Genomic DNA, 18,577 nt, shown 5'->3' on the forward strand with positions numbered 1-18,577 from the left:
TTTGCTGGGATCATCCCTGGAATAAGAGCCAACCTCAGTTTTTTCACTCTCAGCGATGGCACAGTGGAAATGCATTCTGGGAGCAGGCTTCCTCCCCATCCACAGGCTCTGGTTCCGCCTTGAACGGGAGTCGCTTCCCAGCAGCATGCTGAGGTGCATCTGGTGTGTGCGTGAAGGTCTCAGGGAATCGGAGGTGAATGTGCGGTGGCATCATAAAAGCACTGCCCTAGTCTGTTTGCTTTCAGTGTCTCCCTCTGCTGGGAAGATGGCGCCGGGGATTTGCCAGTGATTCCTTGGACATACATGCACCTAAAACAGATGATGTGCAAAGTCCGTGGAAGTTGGTTCTGTTGCCCTTGCTCAAGGTGTCGCTTTCTGCCTTTCAGCATGTGGCATGAACGTACATCACAGATGCCAGACAAAGGTCGCCAACCTTTGTGGCATAAACCAGAAGCTAATGGCTGAAGCACTGGCAATGATTGAGAGCACTCAACAGGTAGGAACGGCTTTTAGGGGACAAGTTCCCACAATTTCAGCTCAACTAGGACTATTCCAGTCCCTTCGCTCTGTGATCTGTAGCAACTCTACAGGGCAACATGTACTCTGTTTCTGAGTACTTGCCTTGACACTGACTTTCATCTTCATGTCCACATCCCCCGTTTGAGATATTTATTTAATGCATTTGGATTGTGTGGATCTTTATAAGATCTTAAATTCTTCATGGAATGAGCAGGGGCAGAAACAAACAAATTCATTAAAATTATTGAGGATTCATTGCCAGCTTTATACCTATGTATGACAACTATATAATAACCTGGGGAAGAAAACATTTATTTGCTAGAATCATCCCTAGGATGCCTTCAAAACACTGAGTCCAAGGCAACTTTTGCCTTGCTACTTACTAGCATGCCGAATCCTCACATCCAAGGACAAACCCTCTTTAAGACTTGGCATTGCCCACGTAAGCTATTTTTCCATCCATTGGCTTGGATGGAAATGATTCTTATTTGTGACCAAATAATGTGGATAGCATGGGATAAACCAGTTAGCCCCCAGAAAAGTATGCAGGAAGTGAATACGTTCTGCTGGTACGTAAAATATGATAGACATCCACAGGATATGGGATCCCTAAGAGAGTGCCGAGGGGAGGGAGAGATTCGGTTATCCTACACATTTAGGGATCTGAAATGGCTTTCATGCCCATGGACAGCAGGCTGCACTGTCCTGTCAATGGTGGGTGGGTAGGTGGGTAGTCTGACTCTTTGTTTGTAACCCAGGCTCGCTGCTTAAGAGACTCTGAACACATCTTCAGAGAAGGTCCAGTTGAAATTGGTCTCCCATGCTCCATAAAAGGTGAAGCAAAGCTGCCGTATGGACCAGCACCGGGGAAAAAAGGTAGGTATCCTGATCCACCGTAGAATCGTCAGTAATTCATCTTGATTAACCTGAGTCCTCTGGACTTAATTCTCCACGTACCTGGCCTGATAAATGATTCTTTTCTAGGTAGAGATTACAGACCTAGCCGCCAACAAAGAGTCTCCTACTTCTTAGAAGTATTGTAAAACCAAAATATACCCCGCTAGAAAACCTTCATAAGCAGGTGGTGGTGGTGAGAGGTTGAGGTGGGAGAAGAAAACGCGGCATCTCTGGAGGAAACAATTGCAAACTTTTCCTTAGAATTTTAGAACGTTACTCCCTGCCGTGGTTAAACAGTTTTACAGAAATAAATCCTCCATAGAGCTCTACGGTAGGAATACCACAGACCATCTTATTCTGCACCTTTGAGACTTTTCTGGAAAGTTTAAGATTAGAAAGGGGATTATGGACACCAAGGGGGGAAAGTGGGGGCATGGTGGGATGAATTGGGAGATTGGGATTGACATCTATACACTGATATGTATGAAATAGATAACTAATAAGAACCTGCTATATAAAATAAATAAACTCAAAAAAAAAACAAAACATTAGAAAGGGAAGAATAGCCTAACGTCCTTAACAATTTTGATGTTATGGAAGTTTATCCAGCCTCCTGTTTGAAGGTCCTTCATGAGAGGATATGACCATGTGATTCTGAATAGTTTCAGCATACATTATAAAATACTTATTTTCCTTGGACTTAGAATATGAAAGATAAACCTAGAGATTGGAAAATAAATGTCATTATTCCAACCACAAAAAAAGACATGATAAATATGTGATGTGATACAGGTGCTAACTATCTAGTGATATCACAGTAGATAAATGTGTCAATCAACGTGTTATGCACCTTAAATTAGCACAATGTGATATGTCAATGTATTTCAATTTTTAAAAAAAGAAATGTTATAAGGGGGTCAGAGGAAGGCTCCAGAAAAGTTTTTCTACACCTTCTCTGGCAGGGGGTGAGGAAGAAACTGTCCTGAAAATTTTTTAAAGAAGGGTTTGGATTAGATTTGGGAAGGGTCTCCGGGCAGAGGAGTAGACCATGTGTCTCAGACATGATCAAGGTAGGTAACATCTTGACTCGAAGACTGTGGCGAATGATGCATTTCAGATCTTTAACGATCTGCTATCCATTTCTTCGTCCCTGCACGGTCGGTCACAGAAATTGACGCCACTGTGCCTGTAAGCCACGCAAGCAACGGAGAATCATTTTTCTTCCAATTTGGTTAAAATCCCTATTTGTCCGTGATTCGGCATTATGGAAAGTGCTCCTTCCTGGTGCATAGATGGTCTTTTGCTGATTGGAGTGTTTCTTAACTTGACGTTTTTCCCAGTCTGTTGCATAAAGAGACACAGTCCGCCCCCCAGATGCCAGGCTCCCAGGCAGGAGGTACTGCTTTTGCCCTGCAGGAACCCCTTTCTGCATCGTTGTGAACAGAGCTTCAGAATGGGATGTGGAAAAGAGAGCGTGTTCTCAAAGTAGCTAGAACGACCTTCCGCTGTTCCTTATTTCCTTTTAACCACTGATTTGCCATTTTCAGAGCCTCAGGGGATCTCCTGGGAGTCTCCCTTGGATGAGATGGAGAAAGTAGGCCATCGTCCAGAACCTGAACTTAACGTAGAAAGACCATCTCTACATATGAAATTAAAAATCGAGGATTTTACCTTGCACAAAATGTTGGGGAAAGGAAGTTTTGGCAAGGTATGATATTGTATGTAGAATTCTGTGGCCCAACTTCCAGAAATTGAAGAGCAAATCCGGCCAGTGGAACTGAACTGGTGGAACTGAACCACGCCTGGGTGTGCAGAGAGCGCATTCCTGGTCAGGAACTGTCATGTGATGTGATATATGTTAGAGGGCAGAGAGACATCCGAATAAATAGGGACCCGGGGAGCTCTGGGGAATAGCAGCCTCTGCTTCCTCGGAACAACGATTCAAGCCATTTCACTTGGAAGGTGTTCGTCCCATGAGTTTGTGTGTTCGATATCTTTGGACACCAAAGAAATGAGAAGGTGCCTCAGCCAGTTCCTGTTTCACAGATATTTTTGTTTCTTTGGTGGTTTTTTTTGTTGTTGTTTTGTTCCTTTCTCAAACCTGGAGTGTGGTTTTACCTTCTGTATGATTTCTTCTCTACCAAATGTCCTCAGCCTTGTTTTAGTTTGCTAGGGCTACTGTAACAAAATACCACAGATGGGGAGTCTTCAACAACAGAAATTTATTTCTTCCAGTTCTAGAGGCTGGAAGTCCAAGATCAAGGTGTGGACAGGGCTGTTTCTCCTGAGGCCTCTCTCCTGGGTGTCGACGCTGTCTTCTCCCTGTGTCCTCACATGGCCATTCCTGTGTGCATGTCTGTGCCCTAACCCCCTCTGCTTATAAGGACACCAGTCATATTGGATTAGGACCCACCCTAATGACCTCATTTTAACATAATTACCTCTGTAAGTACCCTGTCTCCAAATATGGTCACACTCTGAGCTGCTGGGGTTTAGGACTCCAACATATGAATTATTTGGAAGGGACACAATTCAGCCCAGAACACGGCCCTAGCTTGAGCGTCTTAGGAAAAGTTCCACAGAGGAAGTCCCTCCTCTAAATTCTTCCTGCCACTCACTCAGGTTATGGGCCATTAGTCACAGAGGGCAAGGAGAGGAGGAAGGAGACATAATGGAAGAAATTATAATCAACTATCAGTGACAAGAGGAGATTTTCAAGCCAGTGATTGTAAAGAGGGATGTCATGGAATACAGGCTTTTAGGTTATTTTGGATATTAAGGATATCACATGTATTAATGGAACTCTCAGTTGTTTTATATTTATATTGGATGCAACGTCTAGGAAAGTTTTAGCCAAAGACTATTGTTCCATGAATTTGTGCAACCAAGACCAGCATTATGCTCAGCACCTGCTCGCTAGACTTTGGCTGCAAAACTTACCCAGTTTATTTAATAATCATGTAACTGGGTATCGCCGTAGCTGAATGACACTGTGCTGCAGTTGGGGTTTCTATATAATACCAAGGCATTGCCTTTGGCAAAATCCACTCTGCCCTACAAACTGTAGCTGATATCCATTAATTCGTTTATTTTGTTTCCACAATAACATGAACCATAGCAGGCTCGTCTGGTGTTAATCTGAGTGTAATAGGCAATTTTACAACCAGTCTTCATTAAAATTTAGCATCAATTAATGTGCAGTTATAACATGTTTCCAAAAACTGAAAGCACATTATAGAGATGGAAATTGCTTTTTTTTTCAGCTTCTTAGTTTATGGCTGGTTTGGGGATGTTTTATTGAAAGAAGCAATTACCAAAAGAGGACTTTTAATTGTTAAAGAAAAGTTTTTCTTTGTTCCCGTGTGGATTTTACTTTTCAACAAGGTTAAGAAGACATTAAGTTAAACCTATATGCTTTAGTAAATAACGCAGGGGACAGCTGAGAGCTTTAGGTATCCTCTGCTCTGTGTCCAAAGCAGTAAGCTCCTCACCATCAGGACCCCGGATCCCTGCACTCTGAGGGGACTGCACCGTGGGGCCCAAGGAGAGGGGGATGAAGCACCAGAGCAAAACGGGGCAGCTGTGTTTCCTTTTCTTCCAACACTAAGAATACTCTGAAACTTGTTTTTCTTCTTTCTTTTCACTCTCTATAGGAAGTATGGTTCCTCATCAAAATGGTAGCCTCTATATTCTGGTTCTCCATCGATTTTAGGCCCAGGAGAACAAATTGCATGTTTTCTGGGGATATGTATGTATGTCATTCATTGCCTGAATTCTCATCTAAGCTCTACCCCCTCTACCAAGCCAGCTACCCCAAAGCTATGTGTCTGCACTGTATTATTTTAAACATAGACACGTGCATTTTCACTATTGGTGTAACGTCATTAACGTCAACATTCCCTAAAAGTCACTAAAAGAAGCAGACGGCAAGTGTTTTTTCTTTTAAGTATAGTTGATTTACAATATTAGTGTCAGGTGTATAACATAATGATTCAATAGTTTTATAGATTATACTCCATTTAAAGTTATTACAAAATAATGGCTGTATTTCCCTGTGCTGTACAATATATCCCTGTTGCTTACTTATTTTATGCATAGTAGTTTGTATCTCTTAATCCTATACCCCTATATTGCCCCTCCCCCTTCCCCTCTTCCCGCTGGTAACCACTAGTTTGTTCTCTATATCTGTGAGTCACTTTCTGTTTTGTTATAGACTTCCATTTGTTTTGTTTTTTAGATTCCAGTAACTGTCATTTAGAAAGCATTTTACAGTTCACAAATCACTTTCCCACCTGGTATTTGATTTTCACAACAGTCCTGTAAGTCAGCAGTGTGTTGATAGTTACTGCTTTTACACATTCGGGAACTGAAGCAGCCCAGGGAGGTTAATTTGTTTGCCCACATTCCCACAGCTAGTAAGTATCTATCTGTGAAATGAGGCCTGAGCTGGGGTTTTCTGTCTCCAAATGCCATGTCCTCACTCCTGTCAATCGTCTGTGGCTGCATCATTTGCAAAAGTGAAAGTTGCTGAAACGCTCCATTACATGCCATCTGGTGTCCTTTCTTATAAGATTCATGAAATCAAGTGGAAAAAGTAAACTTTGGAGTCAGATTTCCCACTGAGTAGCTCTATGAATTTGAGAAAGTTACCCTTTGAGCCTAGTTTTTTTTAATTATTACTATCTGTGTTGCAGAGTGTCCTGAGCTAAGAATTAAATAGATACTAAAATTAGATAGCACATGTAAAGCACATAGCAGAATGTCTGACACATAGTAGGTCTTGAAGATAATACTAGTGTCTGTGCCATCAGAGGAAATGCTGTGCATTCTTTAAGCACATCAGGAAAGCTCAATTCCTCACATATTCTTTTTTTGCCTTGAAAAAGTGGGTAAAACTTAGAGTAAGGTTTTATGCTCATTTTCAGTGATATTTCAAGAACAATCAAGTCTTCCTTCCACTACTTGCTGCTGCTTCCTTCAATACATATTTGCCTCTGAATTTTTTTTAATAAACTTACTCAGGGCCCTGGGTAGACAGGGCACACTTTTTTAAATAGAATTTTTCAGGGGCTGAGAATAACCCATCCCATTGAACCGTAGTTTTGTGAAACCCTTTGAAAGGTAGAGAGAGGATGAAACCGTTCCGTATCATCCCACACCTGTGAAGCTCTATTTGTCTCCATAAAGGGGGTGGAGGAGGATTGGAGACGTAGTCTTTTCTCACCCAATACATCTCTCTCAGGACTTCGTGACTCTTCTTTAATGAGCGTGAATCCAAATTCTAAAATAAAGTGTCTTCCCCTTCCCTCTAGGTCTTCCTAGCAGAGTTCAAGAAAAGCAATCAATTTTTCGCAATAAAAGCCTTAAAGAAAGATGTGGTTTTGATGGACGACGATGTGGAGTGTACGATGGTAGAGAAGAGAGTTCTCTCCTTGGCCTGGGAGCATCCGTTCTTAACGCACATGTTCTGCACGTTCCAGACCAAGGTAAGGCTATCCTTCATCTCTACCTCTCACCCCAGTAAATCTGGGTGCTCCTGGCAGCCCTCGTTTGGAGACATGGGGTACTCTCTTCGTATATTTCTTCTTTACCTTTGAATCCACCTTCCATCCATCCAAATAAGTTTCTTCTGCTCTAAACACCATTGAAAAATTACTTAGAATTTTTTAATGTAGTTGATTGGGAAAGGGCCTTACTTCTGGATTTGTTTTTTAGAATTTGGTTTAACTTTTATAAGCAGTATGTGACTTGCTTAACAAAGCAGTGCTTTGTGAGAGGGAAAAAGTGACATCTGTTTATTCATCTGCCATATGTGTATTTGAAGAGACGAAATTTGGAAAAATAGATCAAAACGTGTGTGCACTGTTGTTTTCCTTTATAAGGCCAGTAGAAGATCATCCTTTAGAGCGGGCTTCATCAGTGAGGCCCTGAGCATTGTGGTAAAAGGGTGAATTTTGTCAGAAGTGTCTATTCTGTTCTGGGAGAATTCTCCTCCTGATCTCCTTTTTCCCTAAAATTTAAAAAAAGAATTTCTGTTTTGACTCATTTTAGAAAATTTGGAGAGTGCTTATATGCTCAGAGAAGAAATCATTTTAGAAAATTGATTTTAGAAAATTTGGAAAGTGCTTATATGCTCAGAGATCATTTTAGAAAATTTGGAAAGTGCTTATATGCTCAGAGAAGAAAATCATATGTAATCCCATCACTTGGGTATACTCACCATTAATACTTCTAAGTTTATCCTTCTAGATTTTTCCCCCATTAGATTTTTAAAGGTAAAAATAATGACCTACTGTAAATACCTCCTGTTCTGTAACTTGCATTTTCAACACTCTCTACATTTCCTCACATCTGTGGATATTCTTCTACAATTTATCTAATTAAGCTACTTCTAAATTTTGTTCTGATTTGAATAACACTGAAATGAACATCCCTGTAGGTCAGTCTTCCTGCACAAACATAATGATTTTCTCTTTTTATTTTTCTATCCTACTTGACCCTGTCCCTATGTATGTAGCCTAGAATAATAAGCAGACCCGTGTGGAGCTGTGTGGTTAAGGTCCAAAGAACATGAGGAGTTTTTCTCTTGTTCTGTTTCAAGCCTTGATGATAATGTCCTACCTTAGGACAAGTAACCGAGGACCTCAAGATGCCTCCAGCCACAGAAGGTGTTAGTGGGGAAACTGGGAATCAGCCAGAAAATGTGGACGGTCACTAGGGATTTCATCACCATTTCTCCAGCTCCCAGTAGATTCTCAACAAGTGTTTAAATTAGGGAATAAATGAATAAATATACTTAGCTAAAAAAAGAGAAACCAGACCATGAAAAAGCACTCAATGATCATATACTGTATTCAAAGCATTGTGAAGGATATAGAACTAATACAGTTCCTGACCTGGAGAATTTCATACTATAAAAAATTAAAGAGGCAAGAATGACACTTCTAACAGTGGTGAGTAATATTAATTGCAGAATGCAGACTCTAAGCACCAGAGCTGAGAAAACTAGAAGTTACAATTTGAATAGAAATTAGAATAGGCAGAAAGGGTACTTGGACAGCAGAGGTGTAGGGGCTATAAGAAGGCATGAAGGAATAAAGGGATTATGATAAGCTGTTTAAAAGTAGGCTTATGTTTTACAGCAGGAAGGAGTTTGGAATTTCTGATAATGAGGGTTAGAAAGATTTCCTGCTAGAAATTTCCTCCTGGAGAGATCATAAATATCTGTTGGTCTGGGATGGTGCAGATATTTTACCGGAAGACAGTAAGGAACTCTGTCCCACTCTCCCGGTCTGTTCTAGATTTGCTGTGCACCCTAGGGGTTACTTACAATCTCATTTTTCCTCTTGAAATATTGTGGGGCTTTTATCAAAATACTAAATACACCTCAGACCAGGCTTCTAGGGGCATTATGTAATCAAGTTTCACTCGGCACCTTTCCCTGCTGTTTTTATATATTTGTTTGTATGATTGTTTTTGTACCGTGTAGGGAAGGCTGTTATGAATCCCACTTTGCAGAAAATAGGTATGTTTCCTTCTCTGATTGTCAGTTAGAGCCTCAGGCAGAGTTTGCTTCTTTCCCTGTTACAGGAAATGCTCTTAAGATTCCAAGCCTATGTAATGATTTACCAAAACCAGAAAAGTAAATGCATGAGAAAAAGTGTCAGAGGATGTACATATCAAATGTAAAAATGACTGTCTCACTACTTAGATTTCAAGGAATTGAGTCCTTTTAGAAATAAGAGATGTGGGGTGGGGGGCGGGGAGAGGCGAAGCTTACATTATACTTTCTGAAGGACCCTGATTTGAGATGTCCTGATTTTTAAATTTTATTCACTTCTTATTGAAGTATAGTTGATGTACAATATTATGTTATAGGTGTACAATATAGTGATTCATAATTTTTAAAGGTTATACTCCATTTATAGTTATTATAAAACATTGGCTAGATTCCCTGTGTTGTACAATATATCCTTGTAACTTATTTTATACTTAATAGTACTGATTTCTTCTTCAAACCTTGTATGGCAAACAAAATAACCAAATGCCACAAGTGAGTGTAAACAGCAGCAATCGATTTGAATCATGATTTCCTCTGGGTAATTTTTTAATGTAGTCAGTTGAGAAAGGGCCTTACTTCTGGATTATTTTGTCTGCTTGCTTATTTTTTAGAATTTGGTTTAACTTAACAACGAGGATTGCAAGCATATGTGACTTGCTTAACAAAGCAAAGATTGCTTTGGCTCTTTGGGGTCTTTTGTGGTTCCATACAAATTTTAGGATTATTTGTTCTAGTTCTGTGAAAAATGCCATGGGTATTGTGATAGGTATTGCATTAAATCTGTAGATTGTTTTCCGTAGTATGGACATTTTAACAATATTAAGTATTCTAATCCATGAACACAGGATATCTTTCCACATTTCTTTGTATCATCTTGAATCTTCTACATCAGTATCTTTTAGTTTTCAGACTACAGGTCTTTCATGTCTTTAGTTAAATTAATTCCTAGGTATTTTATTCTTTTTTGATGCAACTGTAAATGGGATTGTTTTCTTACCTTCTCTTTACACAGTATACAGAAATGCAACACATTTCTGCATATAAATTTTGTATCCTGCAACTTTATTTATAAGCTTTAATATTAGTTTTTTCACGGTATCTTTATGGTTTTCTATGTATAGTATCATGTCATCTGCAAATAGTGACAGTTTTACTTTCTCCTTTCCAATTTGGATATCTTTCGTTTTCTTGTCTGATTGCTATGGCTAGGACTTCCAATACTATCTTGAATATAAGTGGTGAGAGTTGGCATCCTTGTCTTTTTCCTGATATTGGAAGAAAAGCTTTCAGCTCTTCACTGTGGAATAAGTTGTTAGCTTTGGGTTTGTCATATATGGCCTTCACTAAATATGTTGAAGTGTATGCCTTCTATACCCACTTTGATAAGAGTTTCTATCATGAATGGATGTTAAATTTTTTCAGATGCTTTTTCTGTATCTATTGAGATGATATGGTTTTTGTCCTTCGTTTTGTTAATATGGTGTATCATGTTGACTGACTGGTAGATATTGAACCATCCTTGCATCTCTGGGATAAATCCCACTTGATCATGGTGTATGACTCTCCTAATATATTGTTCAATTTGGTTTGTTTATATTTTGTTGAGGATTTTTACATCTGTATTCATCTGGGATATTGGCCTGTAATTTTTGTGTGGTGTCTTTGTCTAGTTTTAGCATCATGGTAATGCTGATCTCATAGAATGAGTTCAAAAGTATTCCTTCCTCTTTAATTTTTTTGGAATATTTTGAGAAGGATAGGTATTAACTCTTTTTATATATTTGGTAGAATTCCCCTGTGAAGCAATCTTGTTCTGGACTTTTGTTTGTTGGGAGTTTTTTTTTTTTTTTTTTTCCTACTTATTCAATTTCATTACTGATTATCAGTCTGTTAGATTTTCTATTTCTTCCTGATTCAGTTTTGAAAGATTGAATGTTACTAGGAATTTATCCATTTCTTTTAGGTTGTGCAATTTGTTGGCATATAATTGTTTATAGTTGCCTCTTATGATTCTTTGTATTTCCGTGGTGTCAGTTATAACTTCTCTTTCATTTCTGATTTTATCTGGGCCATCTTTTTTTCTTGATGAGTGTGGCTAAAGGTTTATCAGTTTTCATTATCTTTTCAAAGAACCAGCTTTAAGTTTAAGTGATCATTTCTACTGTTATTTTTGTCTCCATTTCATTTATTTCCACTCTGATCTTAATTATTTCCCTCCTATTAACTTCGGGCTTTGTTTCTTCTTTTTATAGTTCTTTTAGGTGTCAAGTTCGATTGTTTGAGATTTTTATTTCTTGAGGTAGGCCTGTATTTCTATGAACTTTCCTCTTAGAACTGCTTTTGCTGTGTCCCATACATTTTGGAAAGTTGCATTTCCATTTGTCTCAAGGTATTTTTTATTTCCTCTTTGATTTCTTCAGTGACCCATTGGTTATTTAGTAGTATGTTGTTTAGCCTCCATTTTGTTTGTGTCTTTTGCAATTTTCTTCTTTTGATTTCTAGTTTCATATCATTGTGGTCAGAAAAGATGCTTGGTATGATATCAGTCTTGTTAAATTTATTGAGACTTGTTTGGTGGCCTAACATAACCTACCTGGAGAATGTTCCATGTGCACTTGAAAAGAATCTGTATTCTGTTTTTGGATGGAATGTTCTGTATGTCATTTAAGGCCAGTGTTTCTTTATTGATTTTTCTGGTTGGATGATCTATCCATTGTTGAAAGTGGCATTAAAGTCCCCTATTATTATTGTATTACTTTCAATTTCTCCCTTTATGTCTGTTAATATTTAGGCCCTTCTATGTTGGGTGCATAAATATTTACAAATGTTAAATCCTGTTCTTGGATTGACCCCTTTATTATTATGTAATGTCCTTCTTGGTCATTTGTTACAGTATTGTTTTAAAGTCTATTTTTTTGGCTATGAATATTGCTACCCCAGCTTTCTTTTCATTTCTATTTGCATGGAGTATCTTTTTCTATCCCTTTACTTTCACTCTGTGTGTGTCTTTAGGTCTGAAGTGAGTCTCTTGGAGGCAGCATATAGTTGGGTCTTGTTTTTTGTTTTTAATCCATTCAGCCACTGTGTGTCTTTTGATTGGAGCATTTAGTCCATTTACATTTAAAGTGATTATTGATAGATATATACTTAATGCCATTTTATTAATTGTTTTCTGGTTGTTTTTGTATCCCTTCTCTGTTCCTTTCTTATTCTCTTTGCCTCTTTCCTTGTGGTTTAATCATTTTCTCTAGTGTGATGTTTGTGTTCCTTTCTATTTTTTGTACATCATAGGTTTTTGATTTGCAGCTACCATGAAGTTCATCTCTCTCTCTCTCTCATATATGTATATGAGTTTATTTAAAGCTCAAAGTCACTTAAGTTAGAACACATTCTAAAAGCACTACATTCATACTCCCCTCTCCAACATTTTGGTTTTTATGTCATATTTTACATCTTTTTGTGTATCCCTTCACTTCTATTGTAGTTATAGTTGATTTTACTACTTTTGTCTTTTAGCCTTCATACTAGTTTAAGTGGCTGATCCACAGCCTTTCCTATATATTTGCCTTTACCAGTGAGATTTTTTCTTTCATATATTTTCCTATTTCTGTTTATGGCCTTTTCGTTTCACTTACAAAAAATGTTAAAGGGTCTTCTTTAAGGCCAGTTTAGCGGTGATGAACTACGTTAGTTTTCACTTGTCTGGGAAACTCTTGATCTTGTCTTCAATTCTGAATGATAACTTTGCCAGGTAGAGTATTCTTGGTTATAAGTTTTTTTCCTTTTAAGTTCTTTCCTTTCAGCACTTTATCATGCCACTGCCTCTGGCCTGCAAAGTTTTTGATGAAAATTCAGCTGACAGTCTTATAAGGGTTCACTTGTAGGTGACTAGTTGCTTTCCTCTTGCTGCTTTTAATATTCTTATCTTTAATTTTTGCCATTTTCATTGCAATGTGTATTGGGGTATATCTCTTTGGGTTCATCTTGTTTGGGACTCTCTGCTTCCTGGGCCTGGATATCTGTTTCCTTCACCAAGTTAGGGAAGCTTTCAGCCCTTTTCTTTTCTCCTCCTGGGACCCCTATAATGTGAATGTTAGTAGGCTTGACGTTGTGCCAGAGGTACCTCAAACTATCATTTAAAAAATTTTTTTCTTTTTGCTGTTCTGATTGGGTGATTTCCACTCTTCTGTCTTCCAGATTGCTGATCCATTCTTCTGTATCATCTAATCTGCTGTTGATTCCCTGTAGTGTATTTTTCATTTGTTATTGTAGTCTTCAGTTCTGATTGGTTCTTTCTTATATTTTCTGACTCATTGTTGAAGTTCTCATTGTGTTCCTTTATTCTTCTCTTGAGTTCAGTGAGTATCTTTATGACCATTACTTTGAACTCTTAAATCCAGGTAAGTTACTTATCTCTGTTTCATTAGGGTGTTTTTCCCAGGGTTTTACCTTGTTCTTTCATTTGGAACATATTCCTCTGTCTCCTCATTTTGTTTGACTTTCCGGTTTGTTTCTATGAATTAGGTAAGACAGCTGCGTCTCCTGGTTTTAAAGGTGGCCTTGTGTAAGGAGCATCCCCTGTGTGGGCTGGGCAGCTTTGGCAGGCTGGTTGGGTCAGGCTCAGCCTAGGGGTGAGGGGGGCTGGAACTGGAACAGGTATGGGCCTGGGGGGGCAGGGGGGGTGGTCCCTGGGCAGGGTGTCCTGTGGCCACCCTGGCAGGATGGCTGGAGCAACATGAGCCAGAGTGGCCTAGGATATATACCACACCAAAGCCACCCTGGTAGCATGGCTGTAGCTAGTGCAGGCCTGGGGCATGCTACGGTGGCCTTGGCAGGCTGGCTACAGTGTCTGGACTGTGTTCCCATCCATGCACAGCACCTCCAACCCTGGAGAGAGTTCCAGCAGTTCCCCATGTGTTTGGCAGATGCTCTAAGGTTAGTAAATGGATTTCCTTCAAGTATGGTCTAAAGTGTCCTTTAAATTGCTGGGGGGTTTTTTTCTCACTGTGCACCAAGGTGGGCAAGTCTGTGCACAGGCCTCTCAGTGGTATCCCTCTCTACTGCAGATTGCTGTGTCAAGGGTGTTTCCTGTTGATGCTGGGTCTCGGTCCCTCTATCATTTCTTGTGCAGAAGCTGTTCAATCAGCTCTTAGTTCTTCAGGAGGAATTGCTTTCTGTGTAGGTGTACATCAGTGTGTCCATGGGAGGAATCTTTTAACTGTACTCACTAACAAATTAAAATCTATTAGAGACAAATTAATCATAAAACCTTGAAAATACATGTCATAAATTACTTTAGAAAGTCGCTGTTAAATTACTTCAACAAATGTTTCTTGTTGACCTGCTAAGTTCTGTGTTTCCCCAACAGAGGCAAGACTCAAACTATATGCGGATTAAATTAGAAAACTATTTCCTTTTGCTACCTAATCTAAGTAGTAAATAGAAAAAAACAAGTTCTAGCTTGCAAGAATAGTATTCTGCTTTCTTGAGTTTAAGATACCATCAATAATTAGATGCCCTATTTTCTTGATACACAAAATTGTTTTAAAAACTAGAAGCCATCTCCCAATTTTCTTGATACACAAAATTATTTTAAAAACTAGAAGCCATCTCCCAATTTCAGAATTGTCTAAATGTGAATTAACATGTATGTCAATTAGAAATTGCATTGGCTGCTAGTAACAGGGATAGAAAATAACAATGACTTACATGAGATAGAAGTGTTTTTCTCTTCATATAAAAGGAGTTACATACATGGTTCAAAGCAAGTATGACAGTTCCATGGTGTCAGAGATCCAGGAACCATCTGCTCCCTGTTCCATCATCTACTGTACTGAGTTCCCATCCTCAAGGGTACTCCTCAGTCCAACATGGCTGCTAGAGCCCAGCCCTCACAGCCACATTCTAGGGAGGAAAGAACAACCCCATGCCAGCTTAGTCTTCTTTCTTAAGTCGCTTTTCCAAAAGGCCCACAAAAAATTGCTGCTTACCTCTCTCTGACTCTTCTATAGCTGTAAGGAAAGCTGGAAAGTTGAATCTTAAGCACATTGTCCTCCAGAATAATTTTTTTTTTTTTTTTTTTTTTACTAAGAAAGAAAGGGAGGCAACCAGCCATTTCTGCTCCAACATATATATTAAAATAAAGAAAATATGATTAAAACTAGGTTTACTAAAGCCTATTTTGCGCCAGATAGTTTCCTAGGAACTTTAAATATATTATCTCATTTAATTCTGTAAACCCAATGAAGTAGATATTATTATTTCATTTTACCTATGAGAAAACTGAAGCTAAGAAAGATGAACCTTGCCTTAAGGCCACTCAGCTGGAAACAGCATTCAATCTTACCATATGTCTTTGTCCAGATATGGGCCTCCTATATATTCATACCATGTGTCTTAGTGACATGTCATCTCTGTAGTATCTAAATGTTCACCTACAGGGGAAAAAACACAGAAAAATAGTTTTCCTCTCTTTTTAATTATGCTAGATTAAAAGTTCAATAACTCAAGTATGCAAAATTTCTCTGATCTATCTCTGATAACCCTAGGTGAAAATAAGAGGGTTTGGAGAGAAAACACAAAATTCAAGAGTAAATTTAGAGATCTAATTATCTTTTTTTCAACAATTCATGAATTGAGCAGCATCCATCTAGCAAACAGAAAGGAGCTCTGAGGACCTGTATGAAATGGAAGACTTTTATAGGCAGAAAGTAGGGAGCGACAAGGAAAGAGCAGATTGTTTCAGTCAAGGTCACCTTCCTTAGATGGATGTCCTTACTGGTGCTGATCAGGAAGTTCCAGACTGACTGGTTAAGATTACATTCCTGGGGATGTTTGGAATTGCAGTTAGCTTACGTATTAAGTGCCGGTTTGGAGATGGGCTTAGCACAAGTGATTCCATTTGGGGACTGTTGTCTCTTTTCTAACAATCACACCGCCTCTTTTGCCTCTTTTGATCAGACCCTCAACTTAACTGGGAGATGTGATCAAAATTTAAGGTATTAGCACCACTCCCAGCTACCGTTCTGAAGTTCTCATGGTTTTTGATGATCCTTTGTGTGGTGTTCACAGGTCAGGATGTTTTTTACTTAATCTGTGGTATTCACAGGCCACAGAGTTTAGGGTCACATTTTCTAAGTCAGTCATTCTCTTCATTCCCTTCTTGAAGTTCCACTCTTAGGGAGATCATTTAGTTGGTGGTCAGTGGCTGCAAACATGAATTTAAAGCCTTTGAAAGAATACAGCATTCCAGGGAGATCACTATGATTATGAAAAGTAGGATAATTCCCAATACCTGGAGTGCTCTTCAGCCCCAAGACCCAAACTAATCAAAATCAAATAAGTCAAAGAAGGACCCCATTGAAAGAGTCACCTGTTTAAGGCAAGTGGCTTGTTCAGTATTTTTATGTAACTGAGCCTCAACTTCCTCAGAAGTGTTAATCCAGGTGCAACAGGTTGCCTTGGCTTAGTGAAGTAGGGCCCTGACAAAGAAAGGGTTTGCATCCCCTTAGCCTTGTGTCCCTTTCTTTGTATACAAAGCCTGGAAACAAAGTTCCCCAAGTTTGGGGTTATTAACCAGAGAGAGGGAAACAGACCAGAGGGTCTCTAACATCATGGATAGATCAGAGTTTTTGATGATAAATCCAGCAATCTAAAAGGATACCCCCCCACCCCCACCCAAGCAATGGCCTGGGAGATATGGATGAAGATGTTATCTTTCCAGGCCAGTGCCAGAGTAAACACTGAAGAGGAGAGGGTGTCAAGTTTAGTTATCCAGCAGTCTACCTCAACATCGGCTACTTCTCAATTTGATTTTGAGGTCTTCAGTGGGTGTACAGGACCCAACATCAGGTGGGGACTTCTTCAGTTGTGAGATATGTACCCAAGTTTCAAGTCCTTGCAGGTTGGCTGCCATCAGGTTAGTGAGGAAGATCTGGTAGAGTCCCTTCCAAGGAGACGCAAGGGCAGTCTTTTTTCTTACTGACTCCAAATCAGAAGGGTGGGAGAAAATTGGACACATTAGTTTGGAGAGTCATAGCCAGTTAATTGAGGGATCTAGAAGTATTCAAGATCCAATCCAGTTTACAGGTATATAACAAAACCTCAAAATCAATTACCAGGATTAGAATCTAATATCTACAAAGATACAGTTTTCCTCTGTATCATCACCATTTTTTTTAACCAAAGATAATTACAGTAAACCTAATTCATTTGCATTAAACTTGGCCTGATTAATTACATAAGTGCAGCAAGAATAGTGACTGACCATTTAAGCTCTTTTAAAAACTGTTTCCTGGAAAGGAATCTCAGAGTGAACTCTTAAAGCCTCTGAGGCTTTAAGCTAAGCCAAAGTCTCACAGTAAGATTTTACCTGCAATACCTATAGCTTTGGGTGAATTTCTCTCTTCTTGAGATCCAAAAAATACCGAGTTTCCTGGAACCTACCAGGAAATTACCTTTCTTAGTCACCTGGTTAGCTCCCAGGAACCTTGGTACCAGAGTACCAGTCCAATTTCTCCAAGGGACCTTTATTGACTCCCTAAAGTCAACCTTAGTTATTTAAAGCTGTCTGGTCATATCTGAGTCTATACACATCTCTCTCACATATAACGTTCCAGTCAAGGTCTTGGTAATATAACCAGTGTATCCAGTTGTGTCCTGTTACAAAAACAGACTCTCACTGAACTTACGTAAATAACTATTTTTCCATAAAAAGAATACTGGAGAGTTTCTGGATTCTGGAGGAATCAGAGAGAAAAAGTAAATGTTTCATCTTTGTTTACAAAAGTATACTTTACCTAATTGTAAGTCATGATAACGCAAGAGAAGTCTCAAATCTGGAAAAACAAAACATTAAAGTACCAGCAGTATTTCAAATGAGAAGTCCTAAAAATTCTAATCATCCTCCTCAGTTCATTCAGTCCTGTGTTACTAATTCTTGTTCTGCTTGAATCCAGTTTTTTCCATTAGTTCTGGGAATTTTTACCCAGTTCAGTTTTATGATGTTGTAAAGTTATCATTAACCTGTGTTTGCCATACTTTGCTCCATGAATCTCTTCAAAGATGAGGCCCTTTTTTTTTTTAAAACATCTTTATTGGAGTATAATTGCTTTACAATGGTGTGTTAGTTTCTGTTTTATAACAAAGTGAATCACTTATACATATACATATGTCCGCATACCTCTTCCCTCTTGCATCTCCCTCCCTCCCACCCTCCCTATCCCACCCCTCTAGGTAGTCACAAAGCACCGAGCTGATCTCCCTGTGCTATGTGGCTGCTTCCCACTAGCTATCTATTTTACATTTGGTAGTGTATATATGTCCATGCCACTCTCTCACTTTGTCCCAGCTTACCCTTCCCCCTCCCCGTATCCTCAAGTCCATCCCCTAGTAGGTCTGCATCTTTATTCCCGTCTTGCCCCTAGGTTCTTCTGACCAATTTTTGTTTGTTTGTTTGTTTTTAGATTCCATATATACGTGTTAGAATACGGTATTTGATTTTCTCTTTCTGACTTACTTCACTCTGTATGACAGTCTCTAGGTCCATCCACCTCACTACAAATATCTCAATTTCGTTTCTTTTATGGCTGAGTAATATTC

General features: G+C 39.0%; 1 protein-coding gene and 1 long non-coding RNA gene across 4 annotated transcripts in view; one reads left to right on the forward strand and one right to left on the reverse strand.

Annotated features, from left to right (window-relative positions):
* Nucleotides 1-18,577, forward strand: part of PRKCQ (protein kinase C theta) — a 154,265-nt gene that overhangs the window by 72,744 nt on the left and 62,944 nt on the right. For all 3 annotated transcript variants that reach the window (XM_059912138.1, XM_059912136.1, XM_059912137.1), the window contains exons 9-12: nt 387-496; nt 1,278-1,395; nt 2,964-3,124; nt 6,729-6,902. In XM_059912138.1, coding sequence (XP_059768121.1) covers nt 387-496; nt 1,278-1,395; nt 2,964-3,124; nt 6,729-6,902 — 563 coding nt within the window. The remainder of the gene's footprint in view (nt 1-386; nt 497-1,277; nt 1,396-2,963; nt 3,125-6,728; nt 6,903-18,577) is intronic.
* The window catches only part of LOC132358841 (uncharacterized), a 234,637-nt gene continuing 223,256 nt past the window's right edge, over nt 7,197-18,577 (reverse strand). The window contains exons 6-8 of the long non-coding RNA XR_009500585.1: nt 16,763-16,957; nt 15,324-15,411; nt 7,197-7,426 (exon numbers count right to left, since the gene is read on the reverse strand). This is a non-coding gene — a long non-coding RNA (uncharacterized LOC132358841). The remainder of the gene's footprint in view (nt 7,427-15,323; nt 15,412-16,762; nt 16,958-18,577) is intronic.

Source organism: Balaenoptera ricei, chromosome 2 (genome assembly GCF_028023285.1).
Source record: "Balaenoptera ricei isolate mBalRic1 chromosome 2, mBalRic1.hap2, whole genome shotgun sequence".
Lineage (NCBI taxonomy): Eukaryota > Metazoa > Chordata > Mammalia > Artiodactyla > Balaenopteridae > Balaenoptera > Balaenoptera ricei.